The sequence below is a fragment of the Artemia franciscana genome, chromosome 6 (genome assembly GCF_032884065.1).
Source record: "Artemia franciscana chromosome 6, ASM3288406v1, whole genome shotgun sequence".
In the NCBI taxonomy this organism is placed as follows: Eukaryota; Metazoa; Arthropoda; class Branchiopoda; order Anostraca; family Artemiidae; genus Artemia; species Artemia franciscana.
The window spans coordinates 31,953,462-31,973,919 of record NC_088868.1 but is presented as its reverse complement, the minus strand read 5'-3'; the positions used below and the strand labels follow the sequence as shown (position 1 = coordinate 31,973,919).

The window sequence follows — 20,458 nt, the reverse complement described above, 5'->3', positions numbered from 1 at the left end:
TATTATCTGAAGATAAAATATGCTCTTGAAGACAAACGATGTCATAGTTGCTCGAAAGTTCGTCAATGATGTGCTCTTTTTGACGTGTTCCATTTATATTGTACGAAATAACTGAGAATTTTTGTGACATCATTTTTTCACAGCGGTCGCAATACGAGACTTGAGCACTGGACATAATAGAGTATATGAAGTGTGAGAATCGCCGCCGTTTGCACATTTAGGTCTATTTGTACAGGGCGCATCTTTCGAAAAAATGTGATTTTCGGCGCAGCGCGCACATTTTTCCACCTGACTGGTACAGTCGTTGATAAAGTGATCAGGAGACCTGCACTTAAAGCAACATCGCGGTACACTTACGAAATCATAAATTCTGAAAATCTTGTAACCTATATTTACTCCATTCTTCATAGCGTCACGTTTTGCAAACGAATCTGAAAAGTCTAGCTTGATAGTTTGGGACAAACCAATTCGGTTTGCGTCAACAACTCCTGAGTGCATTTTGAATTCGGAAGCATTAAATGACAGCGGGATTCCTTTTATTATTCCAAGGTAACGTTTCTGCAGAATCTTCGTGCCAATACCAGAGACTACAGACTTCACAGACTCGGCAGAAATCAGAAGCTACCGATTTTTCAATGTTTACAAACAGTTTATCTCCCACCGGCCGAATACTAGCAACCGAATCATGACCACTTAATTGATCGATAAAGTCTTTGCGGCTTGTCGGATCTCTAATAAATGGTGGCAATTTAGAGACAACAAAAGTAGAGTGGTTGTTGGCAGGTTTCGAGGCTCCAGGCTGTGGTAATGGCGGGAAATGATTGGAAAACACATCAAACTGATTAGAAATAGTTTTTAGCTGGATACGCAGCTCGTTTACTCCCGAAAAGAGAGCAGAATAAGCTGTAGCTGGTATCAATGGGACTTCACTAGGGTTTAATATACAAAATACCGGGATGTCAAAATCATCTGTATTGCCCTTCTTGATAAAATCCAGTATATCTCCTAAATGACTTAGTGGCGCTTTCAATCCAGTTCGCTTCTAAAATAAAGCATCTGGATACAGCTTGGACCCAAGCCACTTCTTCGTATTCAAAATATCATCGACGTCAAAAAATTATGTGCCAAACTTCTTAATCATCTCATAATCAATTTCTTTTTCAACATTTTGCTGAACAAAATTTAACACCGGAAAATAATGCAAATTGTCCTCATCACCTCCGTGCATGTTAACTAATTATAGCGCGCATCTTTTTATCCAGCAATGGAATTGGAGTAAACCAGTCAGACAAGTCTTAAATAAAACCAATCTTTTGCCAAATTTTTCAAAATCCTACTATCTTCACTGGGATTAAAATTTAATATCCATAAGGTCACTGAGAAAGCTTACTCGTTTGATTTCGTTCATAAATATCCGATTTTGAGATAGATTGCTTGATCAAGCAATATGACATCCATCAGAAGACCATCATCTAAGAGTCTGGTGACAAAGTCATATGATTCAATGAGGTTTGTATCAATTGAGCAACCTTTACAGAAACCATGTTGACTTTTTGAAAGTGACTGATTTCTTTCAACGTGAGAGACCAGTGTATGATTTATGATGCTCTCAATGACCTTACATACAACAGAAGTAAGACTTGTAGGGTAATAATTACAAGCTTGGACCTTTCTCTCTTTCTTGAAGGTGGGTTTGATGTTGGCCTGCTTCCAGTCACTTGGGAGCACTTTGGAAGAAAGTGACATCCCAAATATTACTGCTATAGACTCAGCGATTTTTTCAGCTGCTTCTTTTAATAGTCTGGGTTTTAGCTTATCTGGCCCAGAAGCTTTATTTGCATCCAGTCTTTAAGCCTTTTCAGTACATCTTCTACACCTATAATTATCATATGCGTTGGTTCTCCCATTGGTTGATCTGGTAAAGTGGGTTTTAGTGCTGTTTTTTAAGATTCAAAAGTTTTTAAGAGGGAAACTACCCCCCCTCCCCCCACATGCCCACCTTTTCCCCAAGCATATCTAGTCAAAATTTTGAGATGGCCATTTTGTTCAGTGTTGTTGAAAGGTTCTAAAAGAGATTAGAGGGAAACTAACCCTCCCCCATAAGCCTATCATTTACCAAAACTTATTCAATCAAAACATATCTGATTTAAGAACGCTATGTTGTTCAGCATTATTTAAAAGTCAGGTATTGGGGATTTCAACCTCCTCAGGACAAGGGCTTAGAGTTAGGTAATTTTTTCATTGTTTACACATAGCATATGCTATTGAGATTAATGCATGTTTGAACTTTACTTTTCAAGGAGACAAAAGGTAGTCAGGTGAGACTTTCAGAGATTGTTGAGGGGAGTGTTGAACCAAAGCAAAATATGTTATGTGCATATGGATTGTCAAAAGGGTACAACAGAGGAATAACTGAGTATATTGTGATAAGGGAGATGGTCAAAAAGGCAATATTTGTATGCTATCAATACTATTACAACTATCAGCACTACTATTACCACACCCTTCTACTTACAGTATTAAGGGAAATATGAAGTAAGTCAAAAGGATACTGTGTGGATGCACATTGACAAAATAGCATATCTCAACAATTGATTTGGGTATTAAGTTAGAACTTTCAGAGAACACTTAAAAAGGAAGATCATATCACCAAAAGGTATTATGTGCACACTGCTGCCAATACTACTCTTACTGCTAAATTTACTACTACTGCTACTACTTCCATTGCAATGTCTGCCTCTGAGCCCTGGGGGGTTGTATTGACCCTGGAGTTTTTATTATCCAATGTTTGAACTACTTTTAATAAAATGTCTATTTCAAGATTCTTATTGGATGTGTTTGGGGAAAAGGGCATAGGCAGGGGACTAGTTGCCTTCTGATCTCTTTTGACTTTAAAAATTGAATTACAACTTCCAACTTTGAATCAAAAGAACCCTCTCTGAGGTTTATATTAGCATCCCTTCCATAAGAACCATATATGCAAACAGGGTGTAACTTACAAAGCCTGCCCCTGAGCCCTGGGGGGGGGTTGTGTTGACAGCTGGAGCATTTGTTATATGACCTATGAACTATTTTTAACAAAATGGCTATCTCAAAATTTTTATCTGATTCATTAGGGGAAAAAGTCATTAGGGGAGGGGGGGGGGTTTGTTGCGCTCTGATTACTTTGACTCTTAAAAAAGGCACAGAACTTCCACTTTCCAATTGCATGAGCCACCTCCAAAGCTTATAAGACCATCCCTTCCATATGAAGTTCCTTTGGGAATAAAGAAATAAATAAAACATTGAAGCCTTATGGCCTTTCACCTTACCTTAATCCGTCTGAGAGCTTTCAGGTCTTCCAGACCTGTAGTGCTCTTGAGTTGATGACTGCCAGTCAAACCTCCACTGCTTCTTCTCCCACTCTTTGTCAAGTTGGTTTTTGAATAACAGGATGGAGGGAGCACTGACAGTTGAATCTTTCAGTTGATACCAATGGTTTATGACTCTTCTCAAAAAAATATTTGGCGAGTTTTAGATCGGGAGCTTGACTTTGGTAGCTTCTTGGAGTATCCTCTTGTGTTGTGCTGGTTTTACTGAGATTGCTGCCAAAGATTGCTGACTTTTCGTTCTGTAGCTTGTAAGTAAGCATCATATTGCTGTGCAAGTGTCTATAAACCAGGGTGGGTAGTTTAAGGTACCTGAGGCGGTCCTCATATGAGGTGGATGCTAGACTTTGTATGCATTTTCTTGCTCTTCTCTGTACGTTTTCGAAGAGCCTCACATCTTGTCGATAAGAAGGACCAGCAAGACAAATGCCAAAATTGAGATGGGGCCTGACGAGAGCCTTATGTAGTTTTGTAAATATAGATGCCTGTCTGCTGTTGATAGTTCGTTTCAGTAGTCCAAGACTGGAGCTTGCATGGGAAACAACATGCTGGACATGGCTGTGAAATTTAAGTTTATCACCAATGATAAGACCAAGATCCCTTTCTTCTGCTCTGTTCTCTACTTGCTCTCTTACTTTGGTGGTGGGGTTGTAGATCTTGTAGTTTGCCATTGGGTTACTGGGCCCAAGGTGTAATACACAGCATTTTCCTACATTAAATTGGAGAAGCCAGTCTTGGTTTCAAACTTGTAGCTCATCTACGTTGTGCTGGATACTCTGAGGGCGTGCAATACCAAAGATTTTGTCTTCATCAGCAAACAGGTGCGTGCCATTGTCAATATGGTTAAATATATCATTGATGTAAATCAGAAAGAGAGCTGGACCCAGTATAGTTCCCTGCAGTACTCTGCTCATTACTTCAGCCTCATCAGATTAGATTGGTTAGCCATCTGTAGCAAATAAGCAAACTTTCTGCTTGCAATTTGTAAGGAAATTCATCAGCCAGTCTACAACAGCCTGATTGATGCTGATAGCAGATGTTTTGGAGTGCAGTCGACTGTGAGGAACCTTGTCAAAGGCCTTAACAAAGTCCAGTAGGGGCAGGCCAACCAGATGTCCATGGTCAATTAGGTCTATGATTTCCTTGTATGATTCCAAGAGGTTTGTTTCAATTGATTTCTGTGACTGGAAGTCATGCTGCTTGGGGGACAATATCTTGTTGGTTGTCAAACGCTTAAGGATTGAATCATTGACTATGTGCTCAAGTATTTTGACAATGACTGAGGTCAGGCTAATATGCTGATAGTTTTCAGGCTTAGAAAAAGTACCTTTCCTGAGAACCGTTGTAATGTTGGCTATTTTCCAGTCTGCTGACAGCTCTCTTGAAGTAAGTGATGTCTGGAAAATTTTCCTAAGCGGCTCTGCTATGATAGCTGCAGTTTCTTTTATAATAGCCTTGGATGTATGTTATCTGGTCCTGGCAATTTGTTAGTATCTAATTTCTGTAAGCGTCTGAGAACCTCTGTAAGCTATAGAGTGATGCTTTTCATTGGGGATTTTACAATGTATTCAGGTGAAGAGGGCAAAGGACCATCGGGTCCAGTGGTGAAAATAGAAACAAATTGCTGATTTAATGAGTTTGCAAGCTTGTTGATATCAGTTATTTCTTCACCTTCCTCAGCTACCAGTTTCCTGATGCCTCGTCTATTATGGTCTTGTCTAGAGACATATTGCCAAAATTTCTATGGATTTGTCTTAGCTTCGTCTGCAAGTTTAGATTCGAAGCTCGTGTATAAATTGCATGTTAAGTGCTTAAGTTTTTTCCTGCTCTTTGAAAATTTTTCTTTGTTTTCTGGGGATGGATGCTTTTTGTACTTCTCCCGTTGTCTGTTTTTTTGGTTAATTTCCTTCTTGATATCTTTTGTCTTTGTTGGTAGTGTTCGTGGTTTTGGGATGAGCTTGCTCGAAGTGTACTGTTCAGCTTTGTTTAGCAGCAATTATTTCAAGCATTGCCATTGTTATTCTAAAGAGCCGATTAGGACATCATCCCAGGAGATGCTGCTGAGATCCATTCTAATCTTCTCATAGTCTATGAAGGTTCTTTTGATGTAGCTGTTAGTTAATTTGAGGAATGTTGTTTTTATGTATATGGCAACATGGTCGCTTTTCCTGGTTCGGGGCATGTACATAGTATAAAGGAGGGATTCTGGTCTTCTAATAAATATTAGGTCTAGGAGGTTTGGAAGTTGCCCGCTCATAAAACGGGTTGGTTGGTTGACAATTTGGTGGAGGCAAGCATCATGGATGCTTGTCTCAAAATCATATATTTAATATATGATTGGGTTCTCAGTATCAGAGGTGACATAGGGGAACTGGTCTTTCCAGGTGGTGGTCGGCAGGCTGAAGTCGCCTGCAAATTAATAAGTCACCCTTATGGTTATCTGCAATTTTCCGAATGAGCTCAGCTGGCTTTGCATCTGTTTGCTTGGGTCAAGGAGATGATGGGCTTCTCTACACACGGTCAATTCTGTCAGTGGGATGGTTTTTACTCTGTGGATCTGAAATATCAAAGAATATAGTTTTGGCATAAGGGCATCCACTGGAATGCTCAATAGGGGTGACAACATACGAGGATCTGACTAATGCAAGTGTTCGACGGCGGCAATGACTGGATGATAGATTGGATATACTGTGGTAACCTTGCAGATGAGCTTGTGAGTCTAGGAGCTGGTTTCTTGAGTTTTTAGGGCAGACCTCAGTATGGAGTATAACATCATAGTTATTTCCATAAATCATAGATTTCAGTTCATTGGTTTTGTTAGGAAGTTGGTCACCGTTTGCAATTAGAGCAGAAAAATCTTTACTTACTTGCTTCCTTTTTGAGTTAGATACTTCTTTTTGGTAGTTGTAGATATTTTGGACCAATTCATCTTTAATGGACAAGAAAGTGCTGCAGGATCTACTATCGGCGGTTGTATTGGCGCATTGTCTGCTTTAGCTTCCCTCTCCCCTGACAAAATGTTTTGCAATCCCCATCTCCCAGGAAAACGTTAGCCGTAAAAGGCAGATCTTTTACCCTATCCTTCCCCTCTTACACCTAGCCCCTTAGGGCAAGCCTTTATGCATTTATATATGTAGTTTGTTATTTTTCAGGTATTGTCCTAGTAATTTCAAGTCGCTCAAACCTCAGAATACGAACTTATTCAGAGTTCTACTACTTCAAGCAAAGAATATGAAATATAAATTTGTTCTGAATCCTCTCAATTTCCTTGATTACAAACCAATTCAACTGGAACCTGGCAACATATCACTAATAAAGATTGGGAGAGGGGAGCTGACGAAAATCAAGGATAGTAAATTATCAAGGGATCAAAGTAAGTAATTTTACCTTGTTATGTCTATTCTAATGTTTATTTAATAATTTGATGGAATGATGTCAGGAAATAATTTGATGGAATGTCAGGAATGATGAAAGAGTTGATGAAAAACTCTGCACACAAAGAACAGCAGCTGCCACTTTTATCAAATAAAGAAAAAAGAAGTTATACTTCAATGAAAATAACAATGAAGACGACACTGCCTTTCCATATCAAACAAACACAAAGTAGAAACAGTAGGGATTTTTTCTTTTTTCCAATTTTCTTTTTTTTCCAAAAAAACTGTCTTAAAAAAATTTCCTAATTGTTTCTACTTTGTGTTTGTTTGATACTTCAATGAAAGTAGGACAACCTTGAAACTAAGAATTTACAGAAAATGTTATTTAAATAAGCCCCCCCCCCCTGTGCCTCTAGCATCATTTTTAAGTGCAAAAAATAAAACCAATTGTTAGTTGGAAGTGAATTACTTACCTTTTATCTTTCATAGCATTTAAACCAAAAATTTGCTTGTTAAAAGCAAATGCATATCAATTAGCCAGTCCATTTACAATTGTGGGATATATATATATATATATATATATATATATATATATATATATATATATATATATATATATATATATATATATATATATATATATTATATATATAATATATATATATATAATTGATATGTATTATCAATACACATCAATTATATGATATGTATAATTACATATCATATATATATATATATATATATATATATATATATATATATATATATATATATATATATATATAAAACACACTAATTAATCCTCTGATTTTCGTTATACATTTGTACAAAACTAGGTATAAAACTCTTTGCTAACCGCTGGTGGGTGCAGCGTACCGGCAAAATTTTCTCGACAGGCACTGCAACTCTGCGCGGGAGTCGTTTTGTTGGGGATTGAGGGGGGGAGGGTTTTGTGGATTGGATGGATCAGAGATTTTCTTCCGAAATCCATGTAGAATTTCTATCTTCTTTTTTCAAGAGTTTGCATTTTAAACTTTGTCAGCAGCTCTTCATATGACATTTCTGCCTGCTTTGAAACTATCATTTGAGCCCTTTTCTGAACTCTTTCGAGCCTTGAGCTTTGTTCAGCCGTCAGTCCAAAATTCCATATAGGAGCTGCATATTCCAGAATTGGGCAAATAAAAGATGTAAATATCGGAGGAGGTGATCTGGAGGGGTACTATGTTTCAAAATAAGCTTGAGCGTCTGCAGCCCAGCATTACACCCTTTTTGCTAGACTAGTTGTGTTTGCTTCCCATTTTAAATCACTGATAATAATAACTCCTAAGAGTTTAATCTTACTGACTTTAAGAGAATCAGAGATAGTTGGTAGAAAATTTGGTTCAGAAGAATTTAAAAATGAAATAGTTAAAATAGAAGATTTACTGTCATTTATCTGTCGTATTTGAAACCAAAGCTTTAGTTTTCACATTATCCATTAAAATTGAGCTTTGCTGCATTCATTTGCTTCACAATTTTCTCCAAGGATAAGGTCATCAACATATTTCCAATGGTCTTTACAATCATTAGCAATATCATTAATCATAATTAGAAAAAGAATAGGACCCAGGATGGTACCTTGAAGTACACCACAAAAAACTGGCTTAAGTTCAGAGAAAGACCTCTTATATTTTAAAATTTAGAACCTATTTATTAAAAAACTCTGAATGATTTTCACAACAGCAGGGTTCACTCTAAAATCAATTAAAGGCTTAGAAATTTAAATGTCATGGTCAATCAGATCGAAACGCCTTTTAAAATCAATTGTTATTAAGTTTAACCATTTATCTGGCTCATCAACATGCTTAAAAATAGAATGTAAAAAACTGACTAGATAATGGGATGTCTATGTATTCTTTCTGTTACTGTACTGATGATGATCAAGGAGGGGTTCAACTTCAGCTTTTAGCCAATTTGCTACAAAGTTTTTGTACATTTTGCTGAACAAGGGGTCAAAGTGATTGGTCTCACGCCATCGAAATCAAGCTTAGTATTTTTTTTAGGGATTGGAGTAACATTTTTCATATCTGTGGGTAAACTGAAGAAGTTGAAATGCAATTAAAAATTCGTGTTAGTGGTTTATTCAATTTTTCAGGAAGTGCTTTTATAAGTTCAGTCGGAATATCTATGGGAGTTATACTAGTTCGTTAAGTTTCTTTATTTTACTAAAAACTTCATCCTCAGGAATAGTAGGTGAAGGTACCTCATCATGTGGAATTTTCTGATACTCTTGGTTCGTTTTATTTACATCAAGAGGTGGCAAAGACTGGATTATTCTGGCCTAATAACCATGTAACTGGTAAGCAACCGTTTCATCCTTAGATTCTGAACAAAAATCAACAAAACTAGGGGATTTTCCACAAATTCGTTTTATTTCCTTATACCGCATGCTAGGCTTTGATTCAAGAAGGTTATCAATTTTTTTTTGGTAATACTCAGCTGCAGCTTTTCCTGTCATTTTACATACTTTGTTGTGGAGCATATTAGCATTTCCTATTTCTTCTTTTTTTTCTTAGTTGAATTTTATACTGAATCAAATCTTTAACTTCTTCGGTTATGTAAGGACGATCTGTGTTGCACCGCTTGGAAATTTGTTCAGGGAAGCATTATTCGTGTTTGTTTCTTAATTCATCTTGCAGAAATTTAGCTTCTTCATCAGAGGACTCTAAAATTGAAACCTCATCCCAGGACTCGGATGTAATCCAATTTCCAAATTCTAATACACCCCTGTCTGAAAGAGGTCGGTAAGAAACTTTCTCAACCACATATTTTACTTTATACGAAGGTAGTGGAGCCCGCTTTATCATGTAGTGGTAGCTTCCACCAAGGGGAGGTAGGTCTTGAGGTTCATTATAATATTCTGACAAATTTGTGCAAATTACGTCGAGCTTAGTATTACTTTTAGTAGTCAGAAACTTTACTATATGCTTGAGTCCTTGACTTCTGAGGAAGTTTTCAATTCTTAAGCCATTCTTATTACCAGTAACGCACATTCCAACGTTCGGGTACTTAGAAGTAATAAAATCAACATATAAATCTAACTTTTCAACAAAGACCTTTCTTTGGAAAGATGCCATATTGGGTGAGCAATAAAACACTCCAATAACAATACCAGTTACAGATATTGCAAGCTTTTTTGGTCGAATCATAATCCAAATCATTTCATCATCATCATCAATATGGGGAATATGTAGAAGCCGCGGCGCCAACTGCTCACGTACGAATCACGCTATGCCGCCGTAATAATATCAGCTCTGGCTACCTGAACATAACCCTCAAGTTCACCCATTTCATCAACGTTGAGACTTTCCGCATTTAAAGCTAAAAAGAAGGAAAATGAAAATGTTATTGAGGGACTTCTTTTTCAACAACTTTACATTTGTTTACTTTTGTCTGTTTTGGAAGGTCTGTTTAGGCAAGAGAAGAATATATAAATATATATATTCTCTGCTTGTATTCAATTAGGTTTACATATAAGCTTTTTCAGTCTTATGTAAGCTTTGATAGTAGAAGTTAGGTTAGGTTTAATTAGGCTATAAATCTCAGAAATAGGTTAAAAACCTTACCTATCACCATCAAACCTTGCATAAAACTGAAAAAGTTTATTTGCAACACTGATTAAATCCAAGGAGAAAAAAAAAGCTATTTCGGACATTCACTGGTGAATATCAGCATTCACCAATTCTCATATGATATCATGCGTAGAATAAATAAGATTGTTGAGTTTCCATCGCACCTGTTGTTTATATAATATAAACAACTGACATTTTATTTATGTTGGAAGGCCTGAAAAACGAAAATTTGCAGTTGCAGTTACCATAAATGGTGATTCTTTAGAACCAATACCTGAACTGTCAAACCTGATAAGATGTGAAAATCGACAACTAGGACCATCAATTGTGAAACTACCAATACGGGCAATACAGAGCAAAAACATGTGGTCTGAGGAAAAGCGGTGGCGTATCAAAAATGAAAATGAAGAGAAAAGAGGTATACGGTTCGAAAAAATGCGACACCGAGCATATGAGCGAGTCAAAAATCAAAATGAAGAGCAAATAAACACTTGGTTAGAAATGGAAATAAAGAACAAAGACACGCGCAATTAGAAGACATATGACACCGAGCAAGTGTGCAAGTCACAATGAAAATGAAGAGCAAAGATACACGCGGTTAGAAGACATGCGACACCGAACATGTGACCGAGTCAAAGAAAATCAACCTAGACAGCGAGAATCGAAACGAGTCAAAATTGAAAATGATAGCGATGACATTTGGATGTGGGATTTACATGGATAAGGTCATCAATGCCTACCATACCAGTATTAACAAAAATTCGGTGATACGTATTTTATGATGGCGAAAGACAAACCGAGGTAAAACGAACTAAATAAATTGAAAATGATAGCGCTGATGATTGGGTTTTGGATTTTGAAATGGAGAAGGTCGTAAATGCCTACCATATCTTTGAAAAAAAACTGGACTAGATAAAATGTTTGAAGAAGAAGAACTTTTTATCCCAACACCTGAACAATTAAAAGAAACAAAGGCTCGATGATGTGTCTCCCATAATAACAAAAGATAAGCCGAGGCAAAAGAAGAAGTTTTTGTCCCACCACCTGAACAATTAATCAAAGGTTGAAACAATTAAACAAATTAACAAAGGAACAATTGAAACAAAGGTTGGGCAATATACCTTTCATAATGACAAAAGACAAGCCAAGGCAAAAGTTAAAGGTCCAATAAAACAAAACGTAATTTTACAAAGACACCACTTCTAATCTAGGTCTGTTTGGACATCATGAAATCAAGAAAAGGCTCAAATTGTCTGTGTTTAGAAGACAAGAAACAGTGAGAATCCTTATATACAAGCCTGCCGCGTGCGGGCTCCCGGGACAATATATATATATATATATATATATATATATATATATATATATATATATATATATATATATATATATATATATATATATATATATATATCATGAAAAGAGAAATCACCAATGCAACAGCACAAAAAAAAAAAAAAAGAGACAGAAGGAGAAAAAGAAGACTGTTTTCCTAAATTAGTGATTAATATAGACCAGCAATTGAATGAGGCCTTAACCCTACTCATCCATACAATCACATAGGTCAAACAGCATAGCCATACACAATCAACCATAAAGAATAATCCATGGACAGGCAGTCATGTCGTCAATAAGTGGGCTATTGTGTAATTAATGAAAAAAGAACTGACAAAAGTAAATTACAAAGTTAAAATGAACAAAAATTGCTGGTTCGTAGTTTATGCAACCTATTTTTGAAAAACTGTTTCAAAGAAACAGGCTCGTGATATTTCACTATGTTTGTAGAATTCTGAAAAATTAGTGCTTTGCTGAAAACTAAGTTTCTTAATTTTTTTTTTAGAGAGTTAAAATAGTGTAGTAAAATATTATTTTTGTTCGTTTCATGTTTCAACTTTGCTCTCTACTTTCACTGGGAAATCTTCATTTAAAAAGATTTATGTTTTGTGCGTTTTTATGTTAAAAAATATAGACAGTTGTTGGCTGTTTTCATGATTTTTTTTGTTTAATTGTGTTTTTTTTTCATTGAGTGTGATTTTAGCCCTTTCCACCTTGCTTCCTCTATTAAAGCATGAATGTCACATAGGCCAACTTTAGGCCAAATTAATATAATTAAATAGAATGTTTTGTTGTTTATTGAATTTTGAATCTAAACATCTCTATTTAAAAATTCTGTAGAGAACAAAATCCCACAGGAGACAGATTCGACTCTGTAGCTAATTCAAAATACAAATCCTCCCCTTCATCACAAAAATGTACAAAGTTGGCTTTAAGATGCACCTATGTTTCCTTTTTTCAACTCCCCCTCTGACTCCCTTACAACTGACTCTGTAATAATAAACCAGTGCTGCCACAAGTACTCCAAATTTATACTTAAGTATTAAGTACTCATCGTTTTTTTTACTTAAATAATAAGTAATAAGTACTTGCCAAAAATTTACTTAAGTAGTACTTCAAGTACTTATTCTATGTATTTTTACATAGCTTATATTCATATATATATATATATATATATATATATATATATATATATATATATATATATATATATATATATATATATATATATATATATATATATATATATATATATATATATATATATATATATATATATATATATATATATATATATATATATATATATATATATATATATATATATATATATATATATATATATATATATATATTTTCCTGATATCAAGCCCATGCTACCTTTTTGTTGAAGCCATTCTGAAGGATTCTTAGCCCTTTTCTTTGCCTATAAAATGTCCCTCGTCATTCCTTTCCCGGAAATCTTAATCAAGAACCGGAATTTCCATTTTATCGTTTTTAACCGTTTCCCTCGTTTGGCTGGTACACACCCAACGAAGTTCAACAAATAATCTGAACCGACTTTGAAAGGAAGGTAAAGGTAGGTAAAGGATACGGCATTAGACTTTACAGTCCGTACCGGCGGTGCTGATCTCCGTTTCTTGGCCCTTCAGCCAGGAAGTGCAATGGGGGGTTGGGGGCCAGCCATCCTGTGCTTTTGCACACCCTTCCTGTTTACCTTCCCCAGATTTCTCCAGGTACCCATTTAGAGCTGGGTCGACTCTGGCTAAGCTTACAGAGTCACGCCACTGACCCCCGTCCCAAACTGAAGAATTGGGTACACTGGGATTCGAACCCGTGTCCTCTCAGACAAGGGATCCCGAATCCAGCACACCAACCCACTCGACCAGGACTTTGAAAGGAAAAGACTATCAAAACAATTAAGTGCAGTCAAAAACTCCTGATTGGATCAGACAGATCACGTGACAGTATTAACAGAGTGCACGTAGAGTTGAACTTCTGGCGATTAGTGTTCAGTCAAATCTGGCGCGTTTGAAGAAATACAGGTTTATTCTGAAACGTGTGGGAATGGTGGAAAAAAATAGGGAAAATAGAAAAACAAACTTGGGATTGGCTTTAAAACAGATAAAAAGGTAACAAAGTAGTTTATTCACTGACTCGATAAGTAAAAACCTTAGCGAAAAAAAAAAACAACTGAAATTTAAAAGTAAGGAGTCAAGTGAGTCAGTTGTAGACTTTTTAATAAGAGAAATCAAAGCTTAATAAAAAGGAGCAGCAAAAATCCAAACTTTCGGGAGCTAGCTGAAGGTTACTGGCTGTCAGCTTACTGAAAGAAAAGAACAGTATGAAAATGAAGTCTTGATTCATACTTCGACGACATGTCTTGCCCTCAGCGCCTTTGCAAGGAAACTGCCCTCAAGTTTTCAAGTTAAATTTCAGACGCGCTGTGAAAATGTATGGCATCTATGTCCTTTGGCTGGTTTTCACTCAAGCGAGCCGCATACTGCGTAGTCAATTCAGATGGTCGGTAGAACTCCCTACAAACATATATTATAAAATCACGGGCCTGCAGCAAGCCCGCTGATTCAGACGCATTCCATACGGTTTGTCAAACTGCAGAAGTTCGTTGGAGTTGCAACTTATCTATTTCTAGCAGCAGTTTTCACACCGTGAAGTGGCAAAACCATGAGACAGTCAAAAATCTCCCGGGAAAAAAGGAATAAAAAAATTAATTTTTCTCTAGGGATGGAATATTCGGTTGAAGGTTGGCTTCAGTGTGGCTCATTTTGGAAAAGGGTTATTTCCAGGCTTTGGGCAATCCATGGGTGGAATTAGTTATAGGCCCTGCTAAATTGAAGAAAAACTCAACTTCCTTAAATTTTGAGACCCCTCCCCCCGCCCTATTTGAGATAGGGCTTGTGATATCAGAGCTTGATATGAGCCCTGATCCTAGGCATCTTTGGTTTAGCTTTCATTCAGATCCGTCGCTCCATTTGAAAGGTATACTAAATTAAACAAAAAGCTCGACTTTTTTCAGCACTTAAAACCCACTCCCCCTCGTTCTATTTGAGCTAGGGGTTTCATCTCAAAACTTGATGCGTGTCATGGTCTTTGACATCTTTGGTTCAATTTTCATTTAGATCCATCTCTCCACTCGCAAGTGACACTGAATTACATGAAAAACTCAACTTTATTTTAGCACTTAACGCCCCCTCGCCCTAATTAAGCCAGGGTCTCCATCCCAGAACTCAATGCATATCATACTTTTAGGCATCTTTATTCAATTTTCATAAAAATTCATCTCTCCAATCGCAAGTTACGCTGAATTAAATGAAAACCTCAATTGTTTAATACTTAAAGCCCCCTCACCCTAATTTAGCTCAATTGTAATCCAAATAGTTCAATTTTAATCCAATCCGACCGGCAGTTCTCCCCCTATACTCGATTACACGGATGGACGCACAGACGGATCTCAAAAACCTATCTTGATGGATTTTTCCACCATTCAAATAGGTGATTATGCCTGGATAATGCTATGCTATTCTTTCCTTTTTGGGATCCAATGAGCTAACATGGCTGCCTAAGACGTCGAAAAATCTTTCCGTCCGTTTGTCTGTCTGTCTGTCTGTGCAATTGAGTATAGTGGGAGAACCGCCGGTCGGATTGAATGAGAACTGAACCACACGTGCCAAGGACCATGAGACACATTAAGTTGAAAGATGAAGACCCTAGCTCAAATAGAACACGGATTAGGGGGCTTTACCTGCTAAAAAAAAGTTGAGTTTTCCTTTAATTTAGTAGAGCATATAACTTATGAACGGAGTGACAAATCTGAAGTCAGATTCGTCTGAATACCTGAATTTGCCGGAATGAATTTGACAAAATGCCACTGCATTGGACCCAGCTAGAATTCCCCAGACTTGTTTATTGCAGACGACATTTAAATGGGTAAAGATTCATAGGTTCACTAGTTTTACTAATAATATGGTCCTGAAGATGATGAAATGGTAAAATCTGGTTAAGTTGACAAGATGACAAAAATTAAACACTAATATCAGAAACATAAGCCCAAATGGACTACATTATACAACATTTAACACAAAACGAGGGATGCTAGCTCACTGTTGATTAGTGAGCTGTGAAATAATTTCAAATTTTTTATTATATAACTTTTAAACAAAATTAAACAAGTAATAATCATCCTACAATTTTTTTCGTCATAAACAAGTACCTTATTTCACGTCCAAAAATAGAACATGGAGCTATGTCTGAGTTTACTCTAAATCCAAAGGCAGTCTTTGGCAGTTCAGACAGAATGAGGATTGCTTTTATCTTAAATTTTTGTCCACAAAATTTTATATGAATCCCAGCTTTAGTTGAACACCACCTATTCCCCATTAAGAGGTCATTATCATTTTTTTTTTTTGAAAAGAAAGAAACTAAGTCTTAGATACAAATAAAGATTGGATCTATGTAGCAGCTGTGTAGACACTGTATCACCAAGAAGACTGTGAAAAAATGTTTTATGACACAAATACCATCTGTCTGAATGCAATATTTTCAGTGTGAATCTTCAGGAAATCTACATAAACTGTAGGTGCAGTTTGATTAGTTTTTACTCATAAAAATGGGTAGATTAGAATCAGTGGGGTCCACAAGTTTTTCTAGGTGATCATTCGTTTAACACGTCTTCACTCCAGGGACTGATAACCCACTCTTGAAATCTGGGGTGATCTCTGTATGGAGTGATGACCCGGTCTCAAATCCGGATGATTAGTCTATGAGGTGGAGGCCTATCCTTCAAATCTGGGTGACCTCTCAACGGACTGATAGTCCAGTCTGGGTAACCCCTTTATGGACTAATGACCCAGTCTGAGCCATCACTCTATAGTCCTGTTAAATGATGAAATAAGGCTAACTATAACTCTAAAGAAAAAAGACACATGACATAAATGCACAGATGCATTTAGGCAGCAAATAGGAGTCAGTTACCTTTAAATGCTTGTGGAAGCTGGTCGTTGAATGTGTATGTCCCTGGTTTGTCCAAGTTTGGAGGCAAAACTTGAAGGATGCTTTCACAGACCCGTCTTGGTCAATTTACCCCTTTACAGTAAAGTACCTCCCTTGGAGTATAAATGGAAGCTGTTTGGCCATGCTGACTTTTTAGTTAGTTTGGGATTAACGACGCTTATAACATAAAAGGTCCTGCTTCTTCTTTAAACATGATGTCGGGAATTCGGTTTATTTGCCGCCATGTGTTCTCAGCAACTTGTTACGGTTTTTGATAATAGATGACTCTATTGCACGATGTTTTCTTGCACATTGCCAAAGCACACGCACAAAAAAATTTCGTGTCAAAGGTAAAGAATTTGAAAAATAAGTACATTATCAGTATTTTAAGTAATAAGCATTTCGTAATCTTACTTAAGTATCAAGTAACAAGTACACCCTAGAGTTTTTACTTAAGTACAAGTACAAGTAATGGAAAATTTTACTTAAGTAGTACTTCAAGTAAAGGTACTTCAAGTAAGTGACAGCGCTGTAATAAACCCGCTCTGGCCACAGTAAGGGTCAGACAACAACGCCCTTATGCATTTGCCGTTCTTATAAATAAAGCGTGTCTTATACAACGAAGAATTCTATTTGTAATATAGCCGAAATATTCGCTTAGGTTTCGTTTTAATCACTATCTTCAGAAATTCTCATATAACTTCTTGTTTTTCATTTAGTGTTAGTATTACTTATTACTGGTTAGTTTTGTTTATATAAAGAAACCGGGTACGTTTCATCTTATTTATAAGTCATTTCTTAGACCACGTTGCCTTTCCATTTAAAACTGAAATAAAAATCTGTTAATTTTGGATAACAAAATTCTGTGACAATGAAAAATAATTTTTTTTCTTTTATAAAGACATGTAAAATAGTATAAAGCAGGCATCCTGCCATATGTACTGTTTTTAGCAGGATTTTATTTAAATGGAATTTCCCTTCCATTTTATTTTATAGCGTTTGTGTGTTTTTTTCATGCTTTGTTTATATTTTTTTCCTGTTGATAAGGACTTCTGGTTGTGAAGCCGAAATATTCGAAATTTGTTATTATTTTTATATTTTTCTTTTTACTATTTAAACTTTTTTTTTACCCGTTCATTATGTGACAGAATAAATGTTTGTTATGTGATAGAAGAAGATAGTCATCGATCTTCTGATTGATGACTGTAAGTGAAATTTCTTGGACTGAAATTAGAAATTACCAGGCGTGTGTATTAATGTCTTTTCCAATTTATTTTTAGTTGAGTTTTCATGCAACTATGACGATGGTAAAGCTCAGGTTACAGTTACTGGAGGGCATCCTTCAATAGTCAACGGCCTACCATTAAAAACTGGTGAAACTGTTCAAATGTCAAATGGTGATAGCCTTGAGTTGCTTGAAAATAAGTATAAATACAAATTACTAGTAAAACCTTATACAGAAGCAGAAACAAATAAGGGTGAAAGCATAAAAAGAAAATTGAGTGACATAAGCCTGACTGATGATAAGTCTCCAGGGAGGAAGAGGTCGGAAAAGGAGGTAGAAAATGAGGATAAAGAGGGAGCAATTAAAAGAACTTTAAGTGGTACTGATATTGACCATGAAAAAGGATCGAATGCTAAAAGACAAGAAACAGGGTTGTCTGAGACTGCACGAGGTGTTCAACCAAGAGGTATTTCGTCATTTTTAGAAGGAAAGATTATTGCCGCTGACTCCAGTTGGGAGTCTGTTGACGATGGAAAGCTGTTGATTTTTACAGAAAAAGGAGCAGTTCCAAGTTCTAAGGTAAATTTCTTATATAACATCTTAGTACAGTTATCCCTATATACTCCTCTCTTTTGCCTCCTTATTGTATCAGTTATATCTCGTGCAATGAGATATGCTTGCCATACAATGAGATATACAATGTATACTTGGCATCTCATACATGACAGAAATTACAGGGTATTTATATCAGAGTTTGCTATATTTGGTTGTAGTGGCTATTAGGGAGCTTCTCAAAATAAAACAAAAATGGTGAAGCATTAACAACCTTAGAGCAGGTCCGAGCTCTAAGGTAATTTTTTTTATATACCATCTTGGCCGAGTAATCCCTATCTACTCCTCTCTTTTGCCTCCTTATTGCTTGAGCTTCATCTTGTACAATGATATATACATGGCATCTCATGCCTTACATTAACTAAAGGGTATTTGTATCAGAGTTTGCTTTATTTGGTTGTAGTGGCTATTAGGGAGCTTCTCAAAATAAAACAAAAATGGTGAAGCATTAACAACCTTAGAGCAGGTCCGAGCTTTAAGGTAATTTTTTTTTATATACCATCTTGGCCCTATCTACTCCTCTCTTTTGCCTCCTTATTGCTTGAGCTTCATCTTGTACAATGATATATACTTGGCATCTCATGCCTAACATTAACTACAGGGTATTTATATCAGAGTTTGCTAATGGCTATTAGGGAGCTTCTCAAAATAAAACAAAAATGGTGAAGCATTAACAACCTTAGAGCAGGTCCGAGCTCTAAGGTAATTTTTTTTTATATACCATCTTGGCCGAGTAATCCCTATCTACTCCTCTCTTTTGCCTCCTTATTGCTTGAGCTTCATCTTATACAATGATATATACTTGGCATCTCATGCCTAACATTAACTACAGGGTATTTATATCAGAGTTTGCTAATGGCTATTAGGGAGCTTCTCAAAATAAAACAAAAATGGTGAAGTATTAACAACCTTAGAGCAGGTCCGAGCTCTAAGGTAATTTTTTTTTATATACCATCTTGGCCGAGTAATCCCTATCTACTCCTCTCTTTCGCCTCCTTATTGCTTGAGCTTCATCTGGTACAATGATATATACTTGGCATCTCATACCCGACAAACTACAGGGTATTTATATCAGAGTTTGCTTTATCTGGTTGTAGTGGCTATTAGGGAGCTTCTCAAAATAAAACAAAAATGGTGAAGCATTAACAACCTTAGAGCAGGTCCGAGCTCTAGGGTAAGTTTTTTTATATACCATCTTGGCCCAGTAATCCCTATCTACTTCTCTCTTTTGCCTCCTTATTGCTTGAGCTTCATCTTGTACAATGATATATACTTGGCATCTCATGCCTAACATTAATTACAGGGTATTTATATCAGAGTTTGCTTTATTTGGTCGTAGTGGCTATCAGGGAGCTTCTCAAAATAAAACAAAATGGTGAGGCCTTAACAACCGTAGAGCTGGTCCGACAGACGACAGACGAATTACAACAGACACAAGCACATTATCGTTTCGGAACTTTCGAATTTTTTAAAAAGGAATAAAATGGTTTACAAAGTCAATGTTTTTATTGTGAGGCTATTGAATCTTCCTCTACTTTCGTCAAAAAAAAAAAAAAAAAAAAAAAAAAAAAAAAAAAAAAAAAAAAAAAAAAAAAAAAAAAAAAAAAAAAACAATAAAAACTTCTGAACTTTGCGTAATTTTGAAAAATAGAAATTTTGTATCTTAGAAATTTGGATTGAGTTCTAATCAGACTCTATAAAATCGGTGTTCTAGCCAACGTTTTTAAGAAGAAGGCTAAAATAGAAAATAAAATCAATTACCCGATTGAAGGTTAGGAAACAGCGAGTGGAATAATTTTGTCTTGGCTAGTTACTCTCTTTACCGCTATTTTCCTTCCGTTATTTTACCTTCAGCTCATTGTTATTTGCCGTTAAATTATAATTGAGTTAAACGATCATTCATTTTTGTCCTTTTGCCTGACTGTT

At 36.1% G+C, this 20,458-nt stretch overlaps 1 protein-coding gene across 2 annotated transcripts in view; it reads left to right on the top strand.

Moving 5' to 3' along the window:
- LOC136028321 (uncharacterized protein F21D5.5-like) overlaps positions 1-20,458 on the top strand; it is a 66,891-nt gene that overhangs the window by 8,365 nt on the left and 38,068 nt on the right. For both annotated transcript variants that reach the window (XM_065706092.1, XM_065706091.1), the window contains exons 2-3: positions 6,521-6,741; positions 17,976-18,499. In XM_065706092.1, the coding sequence (XP_065562164.1) occupies positions 6,600-6,741; positions 17,976-18,499 (666 nt within the window). In that variant the 5' untranslated portion in view covers positions 6,521-6,599. The remainder of the gene's footprint in view (positions 1-6,520; positions 6,742-17,975; positions 18,500-20,458) is intronic.